At 51.0% G+C, this 23,244-nt stretch overlaps 1 protein-coding gene across 1 annotated transcript; it reads left to right on the top strand.

The window, feature by feature from the left end:
- The first annotated feature begins 13,162 nt into the window (after positions 1-13,162).
- On the top strand, positions 13,163-14,945 carry LOC123145404 (3-ketoacyl-CoA synthase 5). The gene has a single exon (XM_044564809.1). It carries the CDS (start codon positions 13,269-13,271, stop codon positions 14,721-14,723), a length of 1,455 nt encoding a protein of 484 aa, XP_044420744.1. The 5' UTR covers positions 13,163-13,268; the 3' UTR covers positions 14,724-14,945.
- Positions 14,946-23,244: the final 8,299 nt, after the last annotated feature.

Below are 23,244 nucleotides of genomic sequence, written 5' to 3'. Positions count from 1 at the left end.
CTCATCTCTTCTATATCTTCTGCCGTGGTCGGGCATTGAGCCGTGCTCAATTGCACACCTTGCAATACAGGCAAGAACCCCTTCTTGGACTGATCCATACTGAACTTCTTCAACATCTTGTCAAGGTATGTACTCTGTGAAAGACCAATGAGGCGTCTTGATCTATCTCTATAGATCTTGATGCCTAATATGTAAGCAGCTTCTCCAAGGTCCTTCATTGAAAAACACTTATTCAAATAGGCCTTTATACTTTCCAAGAATTCTATATCATTTCCCATCAATAATATGTCATCCACATATAATATGAGAAATGCTACAGAGCTCCCACTCACTTTCTTGTAAACACAGGCTTCTCCATAAGTCTGTGTAAACCCAAACGCTTTGATCATCTCATCAAAGCGAATGTTCCAACTCCGAGATGCTTGCACCAGCCCATAGATTGAGCGCTGGAGCTTGCATACTTTGTTAGCATTCTTAGGATCGACAAAACCTTCCGGCTGCATCATATACAACTCTTCCTTAAGGAAGCCGTTAAGGAATGCCGTTTTGACGTCCATCTGCCATATCTCATAATCATAGTATGCGGCAATTGCTAACATGATTCGGACGGACTTCAGCTTCGCTACGGGTGAGAAAGTCTCATCGTAGTCAACCCCTTGAACTTGTCGATAACCTTTAGCGACAAGTCGAGCTTTGTAGATGGTCACATTACCATCTGCGTCCGTCTTCTTCTTAAAGATCCATTTGTTTTCTATGGCTCGCCGCTCATCGGGCAAGTCAGTCAAAGTCCATACTTTGTTTTCATACATGGATTCTATCTCGGATTTCATGGCTTCTAGCCATTTGTCGGAATCCGGGCCCGCCATCGCTTCTTCATAGTTCGAAGGTTCACTGTTGTCTAAGAACATGATTTCCAGGACAGGGTTGCCGTACCACTCTGGTGCGGAACGTGTCCTTGTGGACCTACGAAGTTCAGTAACTTGATCTGAAGCTTCATGATCATCATCATTAACTTCCTCCCCAGTCGGTGTAGGCACCACAGGAACATTTTCCCGCGCTGCGCTACTTTCCGGTTCGGAAGGGGTGACTATCACCTCATCAAGTTCCACTTTCCTCCCACTCAATTCTTTCGAGAGAAACTCCTTCTCTAGAAAGGACCCGTTCTTGGCAACGAAGATCTTGCCTTCGGATCTGAGGTAGAAGGTATACCCAATAGTTTCCTTAGGGTATCCTATGAAGACGCATTTTTCCGATTTGGGTTCGAGCTTTTCAGGTTGAAGTTTCTTGACATAAGCATCGCATCCCCAAACTTTTAGAAACGACAGCTTAGGTTTCTTTCCAAACCATAATTCATACGGTGTCGTCTCAACGGATTTAGACGGTGCCCTATTTAAAGTGAATGGGGCAGTCTCTAAAGCATAACCCCAAAATGAGAGCGGTAAGTCGGTAAGAGACATCATAGATCGCACCATATCCAATAGAGTGCGATTACGACGTTCGGACACACCATTTCTCTGAGGTGTTCCAGGCGGCGTGAGTTGTGAAACTATTCCACATTTCCTTAAGTGTGTGCCAAATTCGTGACTCAAATATTCCCCTCCATGATCTGATCGTAAGAATTTTATTTTCTTGTCATGTTGATTCTCAACCTCACTCTGAAATTCCTTGAACTTTTCAAAGGTCTCAGACTTGTGTTTCATTAGGTAGACATACCCATATCTACTTAAATCATCAGTGAGAGTGAGAACATAACGATATCCTCCGCGAGCCTCAACACTCATTGGACCGCACACATCGGTATGTATGATTTCCAATAAGTTGGTTGCTCGCTCCATTGTTCCGGAGAACGGAGTCTTGGTCATCTTACCCATGAGGCATGGTTCGCACGTGTCAAATGATTCGTAATCAAGAGACTCCAAAAGTCCATCTGCATGGAGCTTCTTCATGCGCTTGACACCAATGTGACCAAGGCGGCAGTGCCACAAGTATGTGGGACTATCGTTATCAACTTTACATCTTTTGGTATTCACACTATGAACATGTGTAGCATCACGTTCGAGATTCATCAAGAATAAACCATTGACCAGCGGGGCATGACCATAAAACATATCTCTCAAATAAATAGAACAACCATTATTCTCAAATTTAAATGAGTAGCCATCTCGAATTAAACGAGATCCAGATACAATGTTCATGCTCAAAGCTGGCACTAAATAACAATTATTGAGGTTTATAACTAATCCCGTGGGTAGATGCAGAGGTAGCGTGCCGACGGCGATCACATCGACCTTGGAACCATTCCCGACGCGCATCGTCACCTCGTCTTTTGCCAGTCTCCGTTTATTCCGTAGTTCCTGATTTGAGTTACAAATATGAGCAACCGCACCGGTATCAAATACCCAGGAGCTACTACGAGTACTGGTAAGGTACACATCAATTACTTGTATATCACATATACCTTGGGTGTTGCCGGCCTTCTTCTTGTCCGCTAAATATTTGGGGCAGTTCCGCTTCCAGTGACCACTTCCCTTGCAATAAAAGCACTCAGTCTCGGGCTTGGGTCCATTCTTTGACTTCTTCCCGGTAACTGGCTTACCGGGCGCGGCAACTCCCTTGCCGTCCTTCTTGAAGTTCTTCTTACCCTTGCCCTTCTTGAACTTAGTGGTTTTATTCACCATCAACACTTGATGTTCTTTTCTGATCTCTACCTCAGCTGATTTCAGCATTGAATACACCTCGGGAATGGTCTTTTCCATCCCGTGCATATTGTAGTTCATCACAAAGCTCTTGTAGCTTGGTGGAAGCGACTGGAGGATTCTGTCAATGACCGCGTCATCCGGGAGATTAACTCCCAGCTGAGACAAGCGGTTGTGCAACCCAGACATTCTGAGTATGTGCTCACTAACAGAACTGTTCTCCTCCATTTTACAGCTGAAGAACTTGTCGGAGACATCATATCTCTCGACCCGGGCATGAGCTTGAAAAACCAGTTTCAGCTCCTCGAACATCTCATATGCTCCATGTTTCTCAAAACGCTTTTGGAGACCCGGTTCTAAGCTGTAAAGCATGCCGCACTGAACGAGGGAGTAATCATCAGCACGCTGCTGCCAAGCGTTCATAACGTCTTGGTTCTCAGGGATTGGTGCTTCACCTAGCGGTGCTTCTAAGACATAATCTTTCTTGGCTGCTATGAGGATGATCCTCAGGTTCCGGACCCAGTCCGTATAGTTGCTGCCATCATCTTTCAGCTTGGTTTTCTCTAGGAACGCGTTGAAATTGAGGACAACGTGGGCCATTTGATCTACAATACATAGTGCAAAGATTTAGACTAAGTTCATGATAATTAAGTTCATATAATCAAATTATTTAATGAACTCCCACTCAGATAGACATCCCTCTAGTCATCTAAGTGAAACATGATCCGAACTCAACTAGGCCGTGTCCGATCATCACGTGAGACGGACTAGTCAAGATCGGTGAACATCTCCATGTTGATCGTATCTTCTATATGACTCATGCTCGACCTTTCGGTCCTCCGTGTTCCGAGGCCATGTCTGTACATGCTAGGCTCGTCAAGTCAACCTAAGTGTATTGCGTGTGTTCCGAGGCCATGTCTGTACATGCTAGGCTCGTCAACACCCGTTGTATTCGAACGTAAGAATCTATCACACCCGATCATCACATGGTGCTTCGAAACGACGAACCTTCGCAACGGTGCACAGTTAGGGTGAACACTTTCTTGAAATTATTATAAGGGATCATCCTATTTGCTACCGTCGTTCTAAGCAAATAAGATGCAAAAACATGATAAACATCACATGCAATCAAATAGTGACATGATATGGCCTATATCATCATGCTCCTTTGATCTCCATCTTCGGGGCACCATGATCATCTTCGTCACCGGCATGACACCATGATCTCCATCATCATGATCTCCATCATTGTGTCTTCATGAAGTTGTCACGCCAACGATTACTTCTACTTCTATGGCTAACCGTTTAGCAACAAAGTAAAGTAAATTACATGGCGTTATTCAATGACACGCAGGTCATGCAAAATAATAAAGACAACTCCTATGGCTCCTGCCGGTTGTCATACTCATCGACATGCAAGTCGTGATTCCTATTACAAGAATATGATCAATCTCATACATCACATATATCATTCATCACATCTTCTGGCCATATCATATCACATATATCACTTGCTGCAAAAACAAGTTAGACGTCCTCTAATTGTTGTTGCAAGTTTTTACGTGGTTTGTAGGTTTCTAGCAAGAACGTTTTCTTTCCTACGTATGACCACAACGCGATTTGCCAATTTCTATTTACCCTTCATAAGGACCCTTTTCATCGAATCCGTTCCGACTAAAGTAGGAGAGACAGACACCCGCTAGCCACCTTATGCAACTAGTGCATGTCAGTCGGTGGAACCTGTCTCACGTAAGCGTACGTGTAAGGTCGGTCCGGGCCGCTTCATCCTACAATGCCGCCGAAACAAGAAACTACTAGTAGCGGCAAGAAGAATTGGCAACATCAACGCCCACAACTTCTTTGTGTTCTACTCGTGCATAGTAACTACGCATAGGCCTGGCTCATGATGCCACTGTTAGGAATCGTAGCATAATTTTAAAATTTTCCTACGCTCACCAAGATGCATCTATGGAGTCTACTAGCAACGAGGGGAAGGGAGTGCATCTACATACCGTTGTAGATCGCGAGCGGAAGCATTCCAATGAACGTGGATGACGGAGTCGTACTCGCTGTGATCCAAATCACCGATGACCGAGTGCCGAACGTACGGCACCTCCGCGTTCAACACACGTATGGTGCAGCGACGTCTCCTCCTTTCTTGATCCAGCAAGGGGGAAGGAGAGGTTGATGGAGATCCAACAGCACGACGGCGTGGTGGTGGATGTAGCGGCTCTTCGGCAGGGCTTCGCCGAGCTTCTGCGCGCGAGAGAGAGGTGTTGTAGGGGAGGAGGGAGGCGCCAAAGGCTGTAGGTTTGCTGCCCTCCCTCCCCCCCACTATTTATAGGACCCCTTGGGGGGGAAGCCGGCCAAAACCCATCTAGGGTTGGGGGGGGCGGCGGCCAAGGGGGGAAGGGGTTGCCTTGCCCCCCAAGGCAAGGGGGAACTCCCCCCCTAGGGTTCCCAACCCTAGGCGCATGGGGGGGAGGCCCAAGGAGGCGCCCCAGCCCACTAGGGGCTGGTTCCCTTCCACTTTCAGCCCACGGGGCCCTCCGGGACAGGTGGCCCCACCCGGTGGACCCCCGGGACCCTTCCGGTGGTCCCGGTACAATACCGATAAACCCCGAAACTTTCCCGGTGGCCAAAACTGGACTTCCTATATATAATTCTTCACCTCCGGACCATTCCGGAACCTCTCGTGACGTCCGGGATCTCATCCGGGACTCCGAACAACTTTCGGGTTTCCGCATACATATATCTCTACAACCCTAGCGTCACCGGACCTTAAGTGTGTAGACCCTACGGGTTCGGGAGACATGCAGACATGACCGAGACGCCTCTCCGGTCAATAACCAACAGCGGGATCTGGATACCCATGCTGGCTCCCACATGTTCCACGATGATATCATCGGGTGAACCACGGTGTCGAGGATTCAATCAATCCGTATGCAATTCCCTTTGTCAATCGGATGTTACTTGCCCGAGATTCGATCGTCGGTATCCCAATACCTAGTTCAATCTCGTTACCGGCAAGTCTCTTTACTCGTACCGCAATGCATGATCCCGTGACTAACGCCTTAGTCACATTGAGCTCATTATGATGATGCATTACCGAGTGGGCCCAGAGATACCTCTCCGTTTACACGGAGTGACAAATCCCAGTCTCGATCCGTGCCAACCCAACAGACACTTTCAGAGATACCCGTAATGCACCTTTATAGTCACCCAGTTACGTTGTGACGTTTGGCACACCCAAAGCACTCCTACGGTATCCGGGAGTTGCACGATCTCATGGTCTAAGGAAAAGATACTTGACATTGGAAAAGCTCTAGCAAACGAAACTACACGATCTTTTATGCTATGCTTAAGTTGGGTCTTGTCCATCACATCATTCTCCTAATGATGTGATCCCGTTATCAATGACATCCTATGTCGATAGTCAGGAAACCATGACTATCTGTTGATCAACGAGCTAGTCAACTAGAGGCTTACTAGGGACAGGTTGTGGTCTATGTATTCACACATGTATTACGATTTCTGGACAATACAATTATAGCATGAATAATAGACTATTATCATGAACACAGAAATATAATAATAACCATTTATTATTGCCTCTAGGGCATATTTCCAACACCTTTTGTCCGGCTAATCCGATGAATTGCGCTATGATCATGTGTTTTACGTAGCATTGCATGAATTGCATGATTTTGAGGTTTAGAATATGAGGGACGTGAGTGTGGAAGAAGAAATATGAGGCGTGCCCGGTTAGTGCCCGCGGACGCGCCCGGGCGCGTCCGCGGGTGTTTGAGGGGTCGGATTTTCCCAATGCAGCTGTAGATGCTCTAATATCGGGCCTTATGAAAGGGTCTGGTTGGTTTTTCTATGGGCCTACTAGATAAGACAAGTGACCAGTGCCAGTCACTGATACCAGTAGTGTCTAGTTTGCTACTAGCCATTCATACTTGAGAGTTAGCTTATACTTGTATGAAGTGCATTTCTACATATAAATAATAAGTCTAAAAATATATTTATTTTATTAGCAATATTAATTGGCAACCCATCGGGTGATCCACGGACATAAATTTATATCCATACCCTACCATGACTAAGCGAGTTACCCGTGGGTAAGACCCTTGGGCGAAGTTGGTGACCCATACCCTACCCATTGGGTCGGGTGCCCATGGGTAGGATTGCTGGCTTGAGCCATGACCAAGGGGATAAGGGCATCTTCAACGGCAACCCACAAATTTCATCCCGCATCCGTCCGCAAATAGGGGGACCAGTCCACGGATATGAACGCGGGAGGCTGCCATCCATCCGTAGCCACATACATCCGACCTTCCTCATTTTTTAAAGTCCGAACGATCAAATAGCCGCACACAAAGTCTACACGTTCAAATAGCCACATGCAATAGTAGTTTAAATTTTAAAATTCAAATATTTAATCCCAACATTATTTTCCCCATGACCGTCAACTGATGCTTAATCAGATCTTTCTTCAATTGGTCATGAGTCAGTCCATGCCGAATTTGTTTATGCATTTGGATAAACTCTTCAAATGTGGCCGGATTCTGAATTGGAAGTTGGTTAGGATCACCCATATTCTCAAACTCTAGAGCTACGACGGCATCATCACCCTCATTCTCGATGATCATGTTGTGCATGATCATACAACATGTCATCACCTCCCACAAGGTCTCTAGATCCCATTGTTTAGCAGGTCCACGAACAATTGCAAAACGGTCCTACAAAACTTCAAATGCCCTCTCGGCATCCTTTCTAGCCGCTTCTTGTCTTTGGGCAAAGTAAGCCTTTTTCTGGCCTAGTGGATTAGAGATGGTGGTGACAAAGGTAGCCCACGGAGGATAGATACCGTCAACCAGATAGTAGCCCATGTTGTACTCATATCCATTGATAGTATAGTGACAAGGAGGTCATTTTCCTTCAATCGTTGTAGCACATTGATGTCATTGTGAGATCCGGGCATGCCAAAGAAAGCGTGCTAAATCCAAAGATCTTGTGATGCAACTGCTTCAGGAATTATGGTGGGCTTCTTAACATGACCCTCATATTTCCCTTGTAAAGTGTGACGCCCCTGATTCAATCGTACACTAATCATACACGCAAATGTGTATGATCAAGATCAGGGACTCACGGGAAGATATCACAACACAACTCTAGACACAAATTAAAATAATACAAGCTTTATATTACAAGCCAGGGGCCTCGAGGGCTTGAATACAAACGAGTTAGCGGAAGCAACATTATCTGAGTACAGACATAGGTTGAACAATTTGCCTTAAGAAGGCTAGCACAAAAGCATCAACGATCAAAAAGGCAAGGCCTCTTGCCGGGGAGCCTCCTAACTACTCCTGGCCGTCGGCGGCCTCCACGTAGTAGTAAGCACCCTCGTGGTAGCAGTAGTCGTTGTCGAAGGTGGCGTCTGGCTGCTGGGCTCCACCATCTGGTTGCGACGTCTGAGAAGAAAAGAAAAGAAAAGGGGGAAAAGAGGAAGCAAAGCAACCGTGAGTACTCATCCAAAGTACACGCAGGCAAGGATCTACACTACATGTGCATCGGTGTCAATGAAATGGGTAGTATCTGTGGACTGAACTGCAGAATGCCAGAAGATAAGGGGAAAGCCTAGCCTATCAAAGACTAGCATCTTCAAGCAGCTCCAAGCATCTTGAAGCATCAGAAGAGATAAGAGTGGCATATTATAGTATTAGTAGGTCTGTTGTAACATCGCCCAGAGATCACTTCCTCGACTCCCTGCGAGAAAACAATCGCGAAGCCATCATATCCATTACATGCCTCAGCATCCAGTATCTAGTTCTAGTTGTATCGATCGGGATACAACTCCGAGCATCTATTACCGTGGACCCGACTATTCGAATAGATAGAATTCTTCCCTGCAGGGGTGCACCAACTTACCCAACACGCTCGATCAACTCCGGCCGGACACACCATCAGGTCATGACCGGCCTCGGCCGATCAACACACCGCAGCCCTACCTAGGCTCGACAGAGAGGTCAGCACGCGGTCTAAATCCTAAGCGCGCAGGGGTCTTGGGCCCATCGCCATTTGCACTCCTGCATGTTGCCTACGTGGCCGGTAAGCAGACCTAGCTACCTCCTTTAACAAGGCAGGTGCTTATGCAGTCCAACCCGGCGCACGCCGCTCAGTCGCTGCGTCTGAAAAGCTTCGGCTGATGCATACGATGGATAGTGCCCATACTTATTCCCTCGTGGTGGTTAGTGTGAAATGGCCAGAGGCCTACTCGGATCAAATATCCAAACTGTTAGTGTCTTGGTAGTGTGTGGTAACGAGCAGAGACACGATCATGTGACCCCGTCGCCCCGTCTCACGGACTTGTGGCAAGGGCTAAGGATGCCCGGCCGCACCGCGTGGAAAACTTGCGGGTATCCTCCAGATCAACATGACTTCACATCACTCGCGGGTACCCCTCAGGGCCGACCCGATGTCATCATGGCTCTGTGGTAAGTCAAAGTAACCGTGTGTCTAAAACAGCAAGGGGAAACCTGAGGAATCACCCTCGATGGATTCCCACTCGATGTAACCATCAAGGTGGACTTGGAGGAATCACCCTCGTTGGTCCACACTTGAGCGGTTGCACGACAGAGTCATTATCGGGAGTGGTCAAGGAGGAATCACCCTCGATGGCCACGACCGAATAGCTACACTACAGGGTTAACATCAGAAGTGTTGATGAGGTACACCCTCGGCACTTGATAGTAACTCTGCAGAGTCGTACAACTAAGGGGGGTGATGTGCGGTGTCGGGGCCTGGACGTCGATCATGTTGATCGAGTCATCGAACATAAAGCGGGGCAACTGGGACAAGATGGGGGTCACTGATGGATCGCCAACCAGCCTATACGAAGAAGTTTAGAATAAGCAGGTAAGGTACGATAGCAGGTACAAAAGCAGGCTATGCATCAGAATAGGAGCAACCAATTACAGTAGCAAAATCTAATGCAAGCATAAGAGAATAGAATGGGCGATATCGGAATGATCAAAGGGGGGGATTGCCTGGAAGTTGTGATGCAAACGAAGAAGGGTCGTCGGAGACGTAGTCGATCACAGGGGCAGCATCGGTCTCGGGGTCTACCGGAGAGAAGAGGGGGAAGAAACAATAAATATTAAGCAAACAAAGCATCAAAACGCATAACATGGTAATACACGGTGTTAGGGGTGAACTTACGCAGTGCTAGACGTTGCAGACGGAGAGGGAAAACATCCGGAGGGGTTTTTCTGGCATCTAACGTTTTCCACACAGATGAAAGGAGAGGGGACGGTTCCATGTTCAGCATGCTCGGGGCACGTGACAGGTATGAGGAGGGCGTATTCAGATTCGTCTCGTTGTTCTGAGCAACTTTCATATATAAGGTTTTCTGGTCCGAGCTACGGTTTATTTTATATGAATTTCTAAAGTTTAAAGTATTTTTTGGAATTATTCAAATTAACAGAAAATCATTATAACGTCAGCATTGCGTGGGATGACGTCAGCAGTCAACAGACTCGGTGACCAGGGTCAAACCTGACCTGTGGGTCCAGTGGGACCCACATGTCAGCCTCTGCTAGTCTAACAGTAATTTAAACTAAACTAACAGGCTAATTAGAGGGGTGGGCCCCTGGTGTCAGTGACTAACTAATTACTAATTAATTAACAGATTTTAATTAGCAGATTCATTTATTTTTAAAATGTTTTAAACACGTGGGGCCCACACGTCAGTCTCACTGGGCAGCCCAGTCAGCAGTTGACTGGGTCAACACAGTCAACTGGGCCACTAGGGCCCACTGGTCAGCGACCTAGGGGCGGGGCCCACTAAGCCACGTCGGCGTCCGCGCCGAGAGAGCTCCGGCGACCAAATTCGCTGCGGCGCTTCGCCGGAACGCGTCGGAATCGCGCTAGGGGGCACCATTTGGCACAAAGTTAGGTTCTTTCGAACGGGCTCTTGCCCACGCATCAATCTGTGGCGGCGGTTTGACCGGAAACGGCCGGAGACGGTGATGGCCCTTGGATGTTTAGGAGCAGCAGAGTCGCCGGAGATGGAGGAGGATCGCTGGCGGCCGAAGCAAAGGGAACGGCTCGATCCCGGCGTAGCAGAGCTCTCCTGCTCGTGCTCGTGGTTGAGGACGATGTAGTCGAGACCGGCGGAGACGACGGACAGGACGGCGAAGCGATGCGGTGGTTGTGGCCGCGTGGACAACGGAGAACGGTAGCGACCGCGTCGGTCTCCTCTCCAGAATGAAGGAGAGGGAGAGGGGAGAGGTGGATCTGGGGGAGGAGAGGCACAAGTGGGGGTGGGGAGAGAGGATCGAGGCGACGGGGAGGGAGGGGATCCTTATCCCCTCGTCGGCGAGGCGCGAGGCGATGAGCGGGTTCAACGGCGACCACTCGCGCGGGTCGGTCGAACAGGAGAAAGGGGAAGACAACAGGGGAGTGGCCCGGCTAGGGTGGGCCGACGGCCAGCTGGGCCATTTGGCTCCGTGGGGCAGGGGCTTTCTCTCTCTCCCCTCTGCTTTTCCTTTTCTTTTTTCCTTTTTTTTCTTTTTCCAGCAGCTTTTGCTTTTTCTTTTAGCCACAAAGGACTTTGCAAAAATATGCCACTGGCCAAAACAATTTCAAAGAATTATTGTGGACTGCCACAAAAAGATTGTGAGGCTCTTGAAAAAGTTTGCAATTTTTATAAATTAAAAAGGCATTTAATTTATCGCTTAGGTCACTGTTTTAAGTAGTTTAGGCCACTTAAACATTTTGCAAAAATGTTGGTTCACCACCAATAATAGGTACGGATTATTTGGCACATGATGAACATTTTAGTTTTCCTGCTCGAAGAAATAATTTATTCGACTTATTTTAAATTTGAAAAAGGCTTTGATTTTTGGACAAGTGGCAAGCTGCATAGTAATCACGATGACATGGTCACCATTAGGGGGATATTACTGTAGCGTGATTTTCGGGGTGTTACATAAAGCCTTCGGGAAGTTCTTCCATTTTCAATGCATGTCGTCAAGAGATCCAAGCAAACTTGGCCAACCTCTAGCTTCTGAGATTGACAAGAGCCTTCCCGTGTCTGCCATAGTTGGTTCTCTTATGTAGTGAGGTTTGGACACCTCAAACACTGCAGTTGCAAACCTGACCATGGCATCTCCACATGTGCTCTCAGACATTTGTAGGTACTTGTCCCACGAATCAGCGGCCGTGCCATATGCAAGCATCCGGAGTGCGGCCGTGCACTTCTAGTAACCAGAAAACCCATTCGTTCCCACGACGTCATTCTTTAGGATGAAGTAGTCATCATAGGACCAGACGCCATGGTACAAATGATCGAAGACAGTCTTGCGCATCCGAAAGCGCTGACGAAAATGGTCAGCGAAGAGTGCATCGGCGGCAAAGTAGTGAGCCATCATTGTCAAATGGCCGCGCGCCGTGTTGCGGCACCACTCCCTTGCTTCTTATCGAGGTCAGCTGATGTTTCTACTCCTTTGGCTGGTGCCAAATCAGGTGACTTTGAAGTTGAAGCTTGCCCGCAGAACGCTCGAGCACTCGATGACCCTTGATCGAGCCCTTGAAATTGAGAACACGCTCCTCTGCATGCTCCACGTCTTCAAGGACCGCCTGCATCATCGCCGTCTCATTGAAGTACTCCTCATCCAATGAGCCGTCGGACGACTCAACATACTGCTCGTATATGTACTCCAAATAAGAATCCATTGCTAGAAAGAAGAAGGGAAAGCATTTTTAGCTTTGGCAATACATTGAACAGTTGCCGGCCATGGTGAGTATTCGGAGGACAGGGGTTGAACGGCGATGGAGGAGAAGCGAGGTGGAGCCTTGCTGGAGCGCTTGAGGCGACGGAGACGTAGACTTCCGACAGGAGTGTGGCGTGGCGGCCGGGATGATGGAGTGGTGAAGAAGGCAAAAGAGAAAGAAGGCAGAAGAGAAAATAGGGAGGATGAAGGCACGGATTCGGGAAGGGTTTTGGATGGACCGGGGGAGTCGTAGTCCTACGTGTCTGGTGTCCGGACTCCTGCTAACCTCCTCATATTTGTCTCGAGTTTACGGAGAAAATGTATCCGAACCGTCTTGCAAATCGATACAGTCTCGCGTTGGTTCGATCAAGACGGACGTGGGTGGTTTGCGGCACCGTATTAAAGATGCCCTACCTGTAGCCGGTGGGACGACATGTTACGTGGGCCGTCGGGGGATGCTCAGTCCAGCACAAATCTACGCGCAAAGATCCAACGGCTTTTACGCAGTCGACCGAGACTTGATTAATCTGAGGGGAGTAGCCACCTACTCACACAGCCGACTCATCAAGTCAGGATCGTGAGTCCTCTGCCTGCTTCTGTAGTGTGATCTCTTCTCGGGGCGACAGGCTCGGGCTCCACCTGCGGGGTCCGGCACCCCGAGTTCCGCTTCTTTAAATTCTCCCTCCCGGCTTTCTCCTCGCCTCCCACCGCGAGCCAGGCGACACCCCCACGAGGCCACAAAGCCAAAGCTGCTCCCAACGCAGACGCAAGCGATACAGAGCGCGCCGTTAGCATGAGCTCGTCGGTGCAGCTCAAGCGGCTGTACCAGCTGGCGGTGAGCAACATCGTGGCCATCGCGGCCGTGCCCTTCGCCGCCTCCGCCCTGCTCAAGGCGGCGGAGCTAGGGCCCGAGGAGCTGCTCGCCCGGCTGCGCGCGCTCCGGCCCGTGCACATGTTCCTGGCCGCCTTCGTCCCGGCCGCGGCGGCCGCCGTCTACCTCAAGCTCCGCCCGCGCGCGGTGTACATGGTGGACTACGCGTGCTTCCGCACCAGCCCCAGCTGCCGCGTCCCGTTCGCCGCGTTCCAGGAGCACGCCCGCGTGTGGCCGGGCTTTGACGAGCGCAGCGTCCGGTTCATGTCGCGCCTGCTGGAGCGCTCCGGGCTCGGGGAGGAGACCTGCCTCCCCTACGCGCAGCACTACATCCCGCCGTCCCGCGACCTCGAGTCCTCCCGCGCCGAGGTCGAGCTCATCGTCTTCTCCGCCATCGACGACCTGCTCGCCAAGACCAAGGTCGCCCCGGAGGACATCGACATCCTCGTCGTCAACTGCAGCCTCTTCGCCCCGACGCCGTCCTTCGCCGACATGATCGTCAACCGCTACAACCTCCGCAAGGACGTCCGCAACGTGCACCTCGCCGGGATGGGCTGCAGCGCGGGGCTCATCTCCGTGGGGCTCGCAAGGAACCTGCTCCAGGTCGCGCCCAGGGGGTCGAACGCGCTTGTGGTGTCCACGGAGACCATCACGCCAAACTACTACATGGGCAAGGAGCGCGCCATGCTCCTGCCCAACTGCCTCTTCCGCATGGGCGGCGCCGCCGTGCTCCTCTCCACCAACGGCGCCAACGCGCGGTTCCGGCTGGCGCGCGTGGTGCGGACGCTGACGGGCGCCCAGGACGGCGCGTACCGCTGCGTGTACCAGGAGGAGGACGACCGGGGCAACGTGGGCATCAACCTGTCCAAGGACCTGATGAGCGTCGCCGGCGAGGCGCTGAAGGCGAACATCACGGCCATGGGGCCCCTGGTGCTCCCGGCGTCGGAGCAGCTGCTGTTCGCGCTGTCCTTCATCGCGCGCAAGGTGGTGAACCGCGGGATCAAGCCGTACATCCCGGACTTCCGCACGGCGTTCGAGCACTTCTGCATCCACGCGGGCGGGCGCGCGGTGATCGACGAGCTGCAGCGCAGCCTGACGCTGTCGGACGAGCAGGTGGAGGCGTCGCGGATGACGCTGCACCGGTTCGGCAACACGTCCAGCAGCTCGCTGTGGTACGAGCTGGCCTACGTGGAGGCCAAGGGGCGCATGCGCAAGGGCGACCGCGTGTGGATGATCGGCTTCGGCTCCGGGTTCAAGTGCAACAGCGCCGCCTGGGAGTGCATCCGCCCGCCGGCGGCGCCCGGCGGCGCCGACGGGCCCTGGGCCGCCTGCGTCCACCGGTACCCCGTCGACATCCCCGACGTGCTCAAGCATTAGCCTAGCCTAACCAACCCAACCCAGCTCGGCGGCTCGTCTCGTGCACATTCGTACAAACACGTTGGCTCGTACACAGAAAAGTCCACACACTCCAGTAGCCACCAGTAGGTGGTAGCACTAGCTAAGGGTGACTAGCTAATACTACTACTATCAACGATCGACCCGTGCTCTGTACGTACGTAAAACTATTCATTGCTGCATGCATCCAGTGAGCTCATCTCATCTCTCTCTGCACGTTGCATTGCATTGATGTATGCTTCTCCCTTTTACTTCCCCTGCCCTACGCACCAAACGTTTTAACTGAGAAGAAGACGTGAGATCCCGACGAGCGATGGTAGCTAGGGTTTTGTGCATGCGCTGGCGGCCAGAGGCTGCTAGGGTTTGCATTGGAGCACCGATCTCATCGCCGGTTCGCCGCCGTGCTGTGCTCCATCGACAATGCTCGTGCTTGTGCGATGCGGCACGTACGAGGTGGCTTGGTTGCTTCGGTCACTTCCCCTGTCTGTTTACACTCGTTAGTCGTTACGTACTGCACGCTCAATTGGCGTGATGATCAGTAGTACCAGACTGCCAGTATCGTGTACACAAGTCCCTCCGTTTCTGTTTCTGGGATGACTCGATAATGTTCTTGCCATCCCTGCCCCGTCGTCCTACGAGTTAATGAAACGAGAGAGAGAGAGAGCTGGCTCGCGCTCGCCCGCCCGGTGCATCAGTCAGTGCCCTACCTACCTACCCAGCCATGCTCCATCAATTAATTCATCTCTGCGCGCCGCGGTGACGGACGGACAGTCACTCACCGGACGGATCAGACTGCTCGCTCGCTGTCTGAACCCGCCGCTTCGGCGCTTTCCGCCCTGACATGCCACCCCGGTTTAATTCAATCCCTGCACGCGCAGGCGCAGTCCTGCCCCGCCGCTGGCCTGGAGTTATGGCCTGCCACGGCTGCCTGCTCGCTCATCCGGTCCTCCGCATGCATGCATGCATGCATGCGCGATATGCGGCAACGGCAGGAGGAGGCGTACGTGTCGCGTGCGGCCCGTGCGAGCCCAATCAATGCCGGCCAGGGGCGCCGTGCGTATCGGCAAGCCCAACGGTGGCGTGCCATCGGCAGCGCGCGCCGCGCATGCATGCCATATTGCCATCGCCGTCGACAACGGGTGGCATGTCGCCGTCCCCGCTGCGTTCGCAGTCCAGCTCGGCCGTTCGTCTGGCGCGCCGCCTCGCCGGCCCGTCCGCGTCCAGGGCCCCTCTGCGCGCCGGAACGGCATGAATGTGCGGTCGCATTGCCCCAACCGCAGCCACCACAGTCAGTCACCGGAGTAAATGGCCGAAATGTACTGCTCGGTTCGACCAACACGGGGAAACATCGGCACCAACCACCGGTTGCTTTCCTCCGCCTTTTGTGGTTCTCGCAGGAAGAAGGGAGAGCCACAGGCAGCGATCCCCTACCCGAAAGGAGATGTTTCAGTACAGACAGTGTCGCGATCTGGCTCCCGAGGAAAAGAGCAGACACGCCAAACATCGGAAACCCGGAGCTCCTTCGGGCGATCCGGACGCACAGGCTGGCCGTTTTGTATATACTGATCTGAACATATGCATATCTGATAGTCTCTGGCAGCACATGCAGATGAGCCAACTGCTTCTTTGACTGCATATGCGCTCGTCCTCTCTCTTTTTGTCTCATGCCAAATATGCAGATGTAGCAATGGCGATAGATGCATCGCTGCGTGGATATATATGTGCTGTGTGGGGTGGGGATACATCATACATATACAGACAAGATCAGCAAATTTGGCTTCTTAAGAAAGGCTGACGGATAGTATTTATCTGAATATACGCATAGCATATCACCAATACCACGTGTGCAAACACAGACCTCTCATAAAAGGATGGTGATTCATATTCCACTCGGTACACATTGCTCTGATTCCATAGTTACTAGTATCCTCGTACTTGTTTGTGCGTGGTTGAACTGGCAGCTAAATTGCAGGTTTAACTGACCTGGGTCTAGAATCCAAAATGCACGCGCGTTGTTAAGGGGCACGCCTGCACCGCCATTGGCATGCCGGCACTGGCAAGCTATTCTCTCTACCGAACACTGACCCGTGCTGAGGGTAAGAGGTGTGTGTGTGTGTGGGCTGGGCCACACTACGCTACTTCTGGGCTCTGCTCACCTGGATCTTGGTCTTGGACCGTGCCATAGCGGTATAGCACCCTCGGATTTATTACCCCTAAAAAAACTCGGATTTTTTTTCTAGCTTTCCAGAACAAGCTGCATGTGTTAGGCCAACTCCAACGCATGGGAGAAAGTGGACGTCCGTTTTGGCCGTATTGAGTCTGTTTGCGTCGGACATGCGCGTCCGGATGCAGTCGCCCGGCCGTCGGTGCGCCCAACCAGCACCGGATCTCAAAATTTTGTCCGATTTTGGACTTTTAAATTTCGACTCAAATAAGCATTGCCAAAAAAATTAAAACAATATATATTACATAAACATTCGCAAAGTATTTAGGCCGCACATTCGAACTAAACTTATAATTAAAAAAATAAAGTCGATGTAGGGCAGTGGCGGCCCTGCGGTGGTTGCCAGGCCGGAGGCGCATGCACCACTTCTGGCCATGGCGGGGACAGTGACTATGTGTCGGCGCCCACCCAACCGGGCGGCATGGACACATACTCCGACGTGTAGGGCACCGTCTTCATCCACGTCCAGGACTGCCTGTCCAAGACCGCGACGGTTGGCTCCTCGAACACCTTCTACATGGCCTCCTCCTTGACATGCAGCTCTGGGACGGCGACGTCGCCGGCGGTCGATGGAGCCATCATCTTGTCGAGGCTGTCCCAATACTAGTAACACTGGCTCCTAGGGTTTACCCAATACTAGCAAATTCAATGGAAGGTTCTAGAACCTTTGGTTTATAGCCTTTCATATGTGAAGGAAACGAAAGAAAAGCAAGTAGGGGTAGTTGGCTAATGTAGCCATTTGTCGGAAAGTAAACAAAGATAGTTAGGAGCTTCTCAGCTACTATCCGATAGGAGACCGACGTCGTCTCGTAAATCTTCACTTGTGAGGTGGTCCAGACTCCAGAGTAACGGCCACCCAAAAAAAAAACTCCAGAGTAACGGAGGGCGTTGGATGCATGATGGATGGTTCACAATACTGCACACCAACTGATCTGGATTTAAACTTAACTCAACTTGCTTCAGCTGTCGGTTGCTCCAGAGAATCCATGCTAGGGTCTTGATACTCGTAAGGGCAGAGACAAGACCAAGGTGGCATGACGTGGTAGCGTCGACAAGCCCGAGCAGAAGGCTATGGATAGCCGTGGCGACACGTGAGGGGGCGGAGTAACGAAGAGACACTGCCATGGCATCGTTGATGGTGAGATGTCCTGCTAGAGGAGAAATGAGCGGGAAATGACCAGCGTTAGCCGAAATCATAGACACAAGCGGCGACGATCTGGGGGAAGGCCGAGAGAGAGAGAGAGAGAGAGAGAGAGAGAGGATGTGTGTGCGTTCTAGCTTGTGAACCGATGAAGACATTTGTACAAAAATGTAGAAAAAAATGAAAACTTGGAGGGATAGGGAAAAACCAAATGTGGGAGAGGAGACAGGGGCGGACCCAGGATTGGGCCAAGCCCCTGGCCCCAAGCTACTACAGTAGCGCAACAGTGGAGCTACAGTGCCTGATATGCTAAAACGAACAAAGTATTTGGTCTTCATGTCCCGGGCCCACCCCCCCCCGGCCTGGGTCTTGGATCCGCCACTGAGAGGAGGGACAGATAAAGGGCGGACAAATGACATAAGATGGAACTTTAAGCTTTTTTAGATGTATACCGGATATATATATATATATATATATATATATATATATATATATATATATATATATATATATATAAATAACAGGTAGGGCGTTTTGGAGGCCTTTTTTAGGAAAAACAAAAGTCAAACTTTTCAGTTTTTAAAAATTCAGAAAAAATATACGTGTATACATGGATGTCATGTCTATATCTATAAAATTTCAGGATGAAATACCTTGAAATGTGAGCTATGAAAAAAATCATGAACTTTGAGAATGAAGAGTTGCATGTTTTGAAAATCCACAAATTGTTTTGGGTTTTTATCATTTATGCCATTAATTGTTTTTTACTACTAATTTTTGCCATAGAAGTTACAACTACTCAAAAATGCCTTCATTTCCTGAGATGCTTGCTAGAAAATTGCAATTAGGAACCTAAAAAGTACCATTGTTCTGTTAAATATTTGCTCAAAATGCCATTAGACATCATTACTGTGAGGTCAAACCCATTGACAATGTTATATGACCAAAATATTCTTAGACCCACATGTCAGCTCTCTCCATCTCACAACGATAAGTGTAGGGCCCACTTGTCAGCTCTCTCCATCTCACAACGATAAGTGTGGGGCCCACTTGTCAGGAGTATGCAAGCAGATAATTTTAGAGAAAAATAAGAACGATGTTGGGCAAGTGGGACCCACGCTTTATCGTAGTGAAACAGAGACAGAGCTGGCATGTTGGTTCATGGGCATTTTGGTCATATAACATGGTAAACGAGCTTTGAGCCGACAATAATGGTGTCTTTTTTTGAGGATACGCACGAGCATCCGTATCATATATTAGAGAAGGAGAGGGGGTAAAGAACCCCAACCACCAATGTCTTACAAGCGATTACAAGCCGTTACGCAACGACCCACCGTCCATTACGTGCACTCATACGGCTATCTACCCTACGGCTAGACACCTAGCTAGAGACCCGAGGAAAGGCCCGGTGTCTCCCTTAAACAGCCCTGCCGTCGTCCACGATCGAGCCTCACTTTCTACTCTCGCAAGTACACGGCTAACCGAGGGCGTTGAGTTGTCGAAAACAATCACATTCCGATGCTTCCAAAGCTCCCACATGACTAGAGATGTCAAAGTCCTGATATCCTTTGCCTCCTTGGCCGAGCGCGCCCTCTCATTGCAGGAGTTGCACCAGTCTACCAGCTTGTGATCCACCGTTGGAGCCCACTCCGGTTTTCCTTATGCATCAAGGATTCGATGCCACACTGTCCGGGCCAGAACACATCCAAGCAGCACATGGTTTAGTGTCTCTGCGTCTTAGTTGCAAAAGGGGCAAGTAGCTTGGTGTGGCAGACCACGGCGTGCCAGCCGATCCGAGGTCCAACACATGTTTCTCCCCGCAAGCCAAGCGAAAAAACGACACTGCTTTGGGGCCTTCGAGCTCCAAGCCATCACCGCATATGTCGCTACTTCCATACCCCAAAACTTGGCCGCATAGGCCGACCTCGCAGAGTAGGAGCCGCTCGCCTCCCATGCCCAAGTTATGGAGTCCTCCACCATAGGCATAAGCTGCACCTCTTCTACCTTCTCCCACAGCCCAAAGACCTCTGCAAGTGAGGTGTGATCAATGTCCAGATCAATATCCCGAGCCCAAGCGCCATCCTGGGATGCATCGAACACCGTACGGGCTGCACGAATCCTCTTTCGTACCCGCGAGTATAGGCCTGGCGCAATGTCTTGCACTCTTATGCCCTGGATCCACCTATCCTCCCAGAACAGCGTGTTCTTACCATCGCCAACCATAGTTAGTTCCGCGGCCTGGAAGATTTTGTGCGCTTCCTCTGTGATCTGGATGTCAAAGTCAGCCCAAGGCCGGGAGGTGTCCACACGTTGCAGCCAAGGCCAGCGGGCCTGAAGAGCGATGTTTAGCCACGTGAGATCCGGGATGCCAAGCCCACCTGCCCACCTAGGCGTGCACACCAGTTTCCAAGCAACCGCGCATTGCCCTCCATTGGCCTCCTCTTTTCCGCACCATAGAAATCCCCTACAGATCTTCGAGATTGCCTTGAGCGTCTTTTGTGGGATATTGAGTGCCAACATCGCATGTATCGGGATAGCACATAGCACAGACTTGATCAGCATGAGTCGGCTGCTCTTGGGTAGAGTCGCCTCCTTCCAGTGGGGTAGCTTGCTCGCCACCTGGAGAACTAAGTTAGAGAGCTGCGAGGTTGACAACTTCCAGATGGACAGAGGGAGGCCCAGGTATTTGCATGGAAACGTCCCAATGGAGCAGCCCAACGTTGCCGCAATGAGGTCTTTCTGATCGTCCAAGCACCGAATTGGTACTGCCAGGGTTTTGTTCCGGTTCACTCTGAGGCCCGATGCCTGTCCAAATATGTCAAGAATGGAGAGACAAAGCTGTAGCTCTCGCGCTGCCGGCTTGGGGAAAATCATGACGTCGTCGGCGTAGATGGAAACTCGTTCACGCAATCCCGAGGGTGCAAGTGGGGCGAGAAGCCCTCTTTCTGATGCTAGGAAAGCAGACGATGCAATGGCTCCATCATCAGAATGAACAACATTGGGGACAGTGGTCCTCCTTGCCTGCAACCTCTTCGGATGTCTATCGGCACACCCGGCACCCCATTCACTAAGACCCTTGTGGAGGAAGTAGAGAGCAAGCCCACAATCCAGTCAATCCATCTCGGCCCAAAACCCATGCTGGTTAGAACCTCGATGACAAACGGCCATTGCACTGTGTCGAAAGCTTTCGAGATGCCGAGCTTGACCATGACAGCGGCGTCCTTCCGAGCGTGTAATTTCCTGACCATGCACTGAACCATCATGAAGTTATCATGGATCGAGCACCCTCTGATGAAAGCGCTCTCATGGCAGCCAACCAGTTTGGGCAGGTCGTCTGTAAGTTTCACAAAGAGGATCTTGTCGAAGATTTTCGCTGCCCTGTGCACTAGAATGGTCGGTCGATAATCCTTCACCTCTTCTGCACCATCCTTCTTAGGGATTAGAGTGACATAAGCCTTGTTGATGGTAGCGAGCCCTCTCATATCACCTCTGTAAAAACTGTCCAAAGCTCGCATGAAATCCTCTTTAATGATATCCCAGCAGTTAGTATAGAATCTTCCGGTAAAACCGTCCGGCCCTGGTGCTTTATCTTTGGGCATAGATTTCAGGATCTTTGCCACCTCTTCCTCCAAGAACGGAAGCTCCAGGTGCGTGAGGTTCAGTCGTGGGAGGCCAAGCAGATCCATGTTGACGCTTCCTGTGCGCTGCGGCACCGATCCGAGGATTTCCTGGAAGTAACCATCCACCACCTCTACGATTTCATCTTGGCCCGTGAGGTACTGGCCGTTGCATTGCAGGCCCATGATGGTGTTGCAACGCCTCCTGTGGTTGGCGTGCTGCTTGAAGAACTGGGAGCCGACGTCTCCATCTCGAAGCCAAGTCATCCGAGATCAGTGGCGCGCAATGGATCTCTTGAGTGAGCATAAACCCAACAGCTTCTGTTTAAGGATCCTCCTCAGACCAATCTCGTGCGCACAGAGTTGCCTTGTTTCCATCGCCACATCTAAATGAAGAATCAACTCCAAGGCCAGGGCAATTTGCATCTTGACATGTCCTATCCACTTATCGCTCCACCTTTGCAGCGACTTTGCTGTTGCTTTCAACTTGTTATCGAGGACCACGTAGGGGTTTCCCATAGAAGGCACCGAAGCCCAGGAAGCCTCCACAACAGTGCGGAAACCATCCGCCTTCGGCCAAAAATCCTCGAAGCGGAACCTTTTGCCCATCCTAAAATCAGCGTGCATGTCCAACATAAGGGGGCAATGATCCGAAACAGCGGAGCCCAAAGCCGTGAGGAAACTGATGACCCACAAGTATAGGGGATCTATCGTAGTCCTTTCAATAAGTAAGAGTGTCGAACCCAATGAGGAGCAGAAGGAAATGACAAGTGGTTTTCAGCAAGGTATTCTCTGCAAGCACTGGAATTATCGGTAACAGATAGTTTTGTGATAAGGTAAATCGTAACGGGTAACAAGTAAATAAAGTAACTAAGAGCATCTCCAGCTGTTCGGCCCCCCAGGGCGCTAAAAAAGAGCGGTATGGGGGCGAACCGGCGCTAGTTCGGCCCCTGGGGGCGACCTAGCTCCCAGTCACGCCCCCAGGCGCCGGCCCCAGGACGCGAAAAATTCGAACTTGGTCGTTCCCGCTCACAAAAGACGCCACAAGTCCAGCAATCACAAGTCACAGTTCGGCGATCAGATATAGTCAGGCGTACAGAAAAATAGAGAGGCACAAGTTCGAGTGCGCAACGCATCAGTCGGCGGGGTCGGACCCAGGCGTCAGCGGAGTCGGCGTGCGCGGGCTTGGCGGTGTCGGAGCTGCTTCTGCGCTGGGCGGTGTCGGCGCGGCTTCGGTGCTGCTGGGCGTCGTGGTGGTGTCATCACGCGGGCTTGGCGGCGGCGGCGGCGTGGGCGTCGGCGTCGGCGGCGTCGTCGAGGGAAGCTGGTTCAGGATGAGGCCGTGCTCCACCAAGTACCACGCCTTGACTGCATCGTCGATGCTCTGGAGCATGTCCGCCCCGCCCAGTAGGAAAGCCAGGTCGGTGTTTCTCTTCTTCGCGGCGATGTTGGTTCGGAGTAGGTCGAGCTTGACGGCACTGCTCGACATCAACGCCGACCACCGCGCCTCGGTCTTCTCTT

This window comes from Triticum aestivum, chromosome 6D, assembly GCF_018294505.1.
Source record: "Triticum aestivum cultivar Chinese Spring chromosome 6D, IWGSC CS RefSeq v2.1, whole genome shotgun sequence".
Classification (NCBI taxonomy): Eukaryota; Viridiplantae; Streptophyta; class Magnoliopsida; order Poales; family Poaceae; genus Triticum; species Triticum aestivum.
This window is presented reverse-complemented; position numbering and strand designations above follow the sequence as displayed.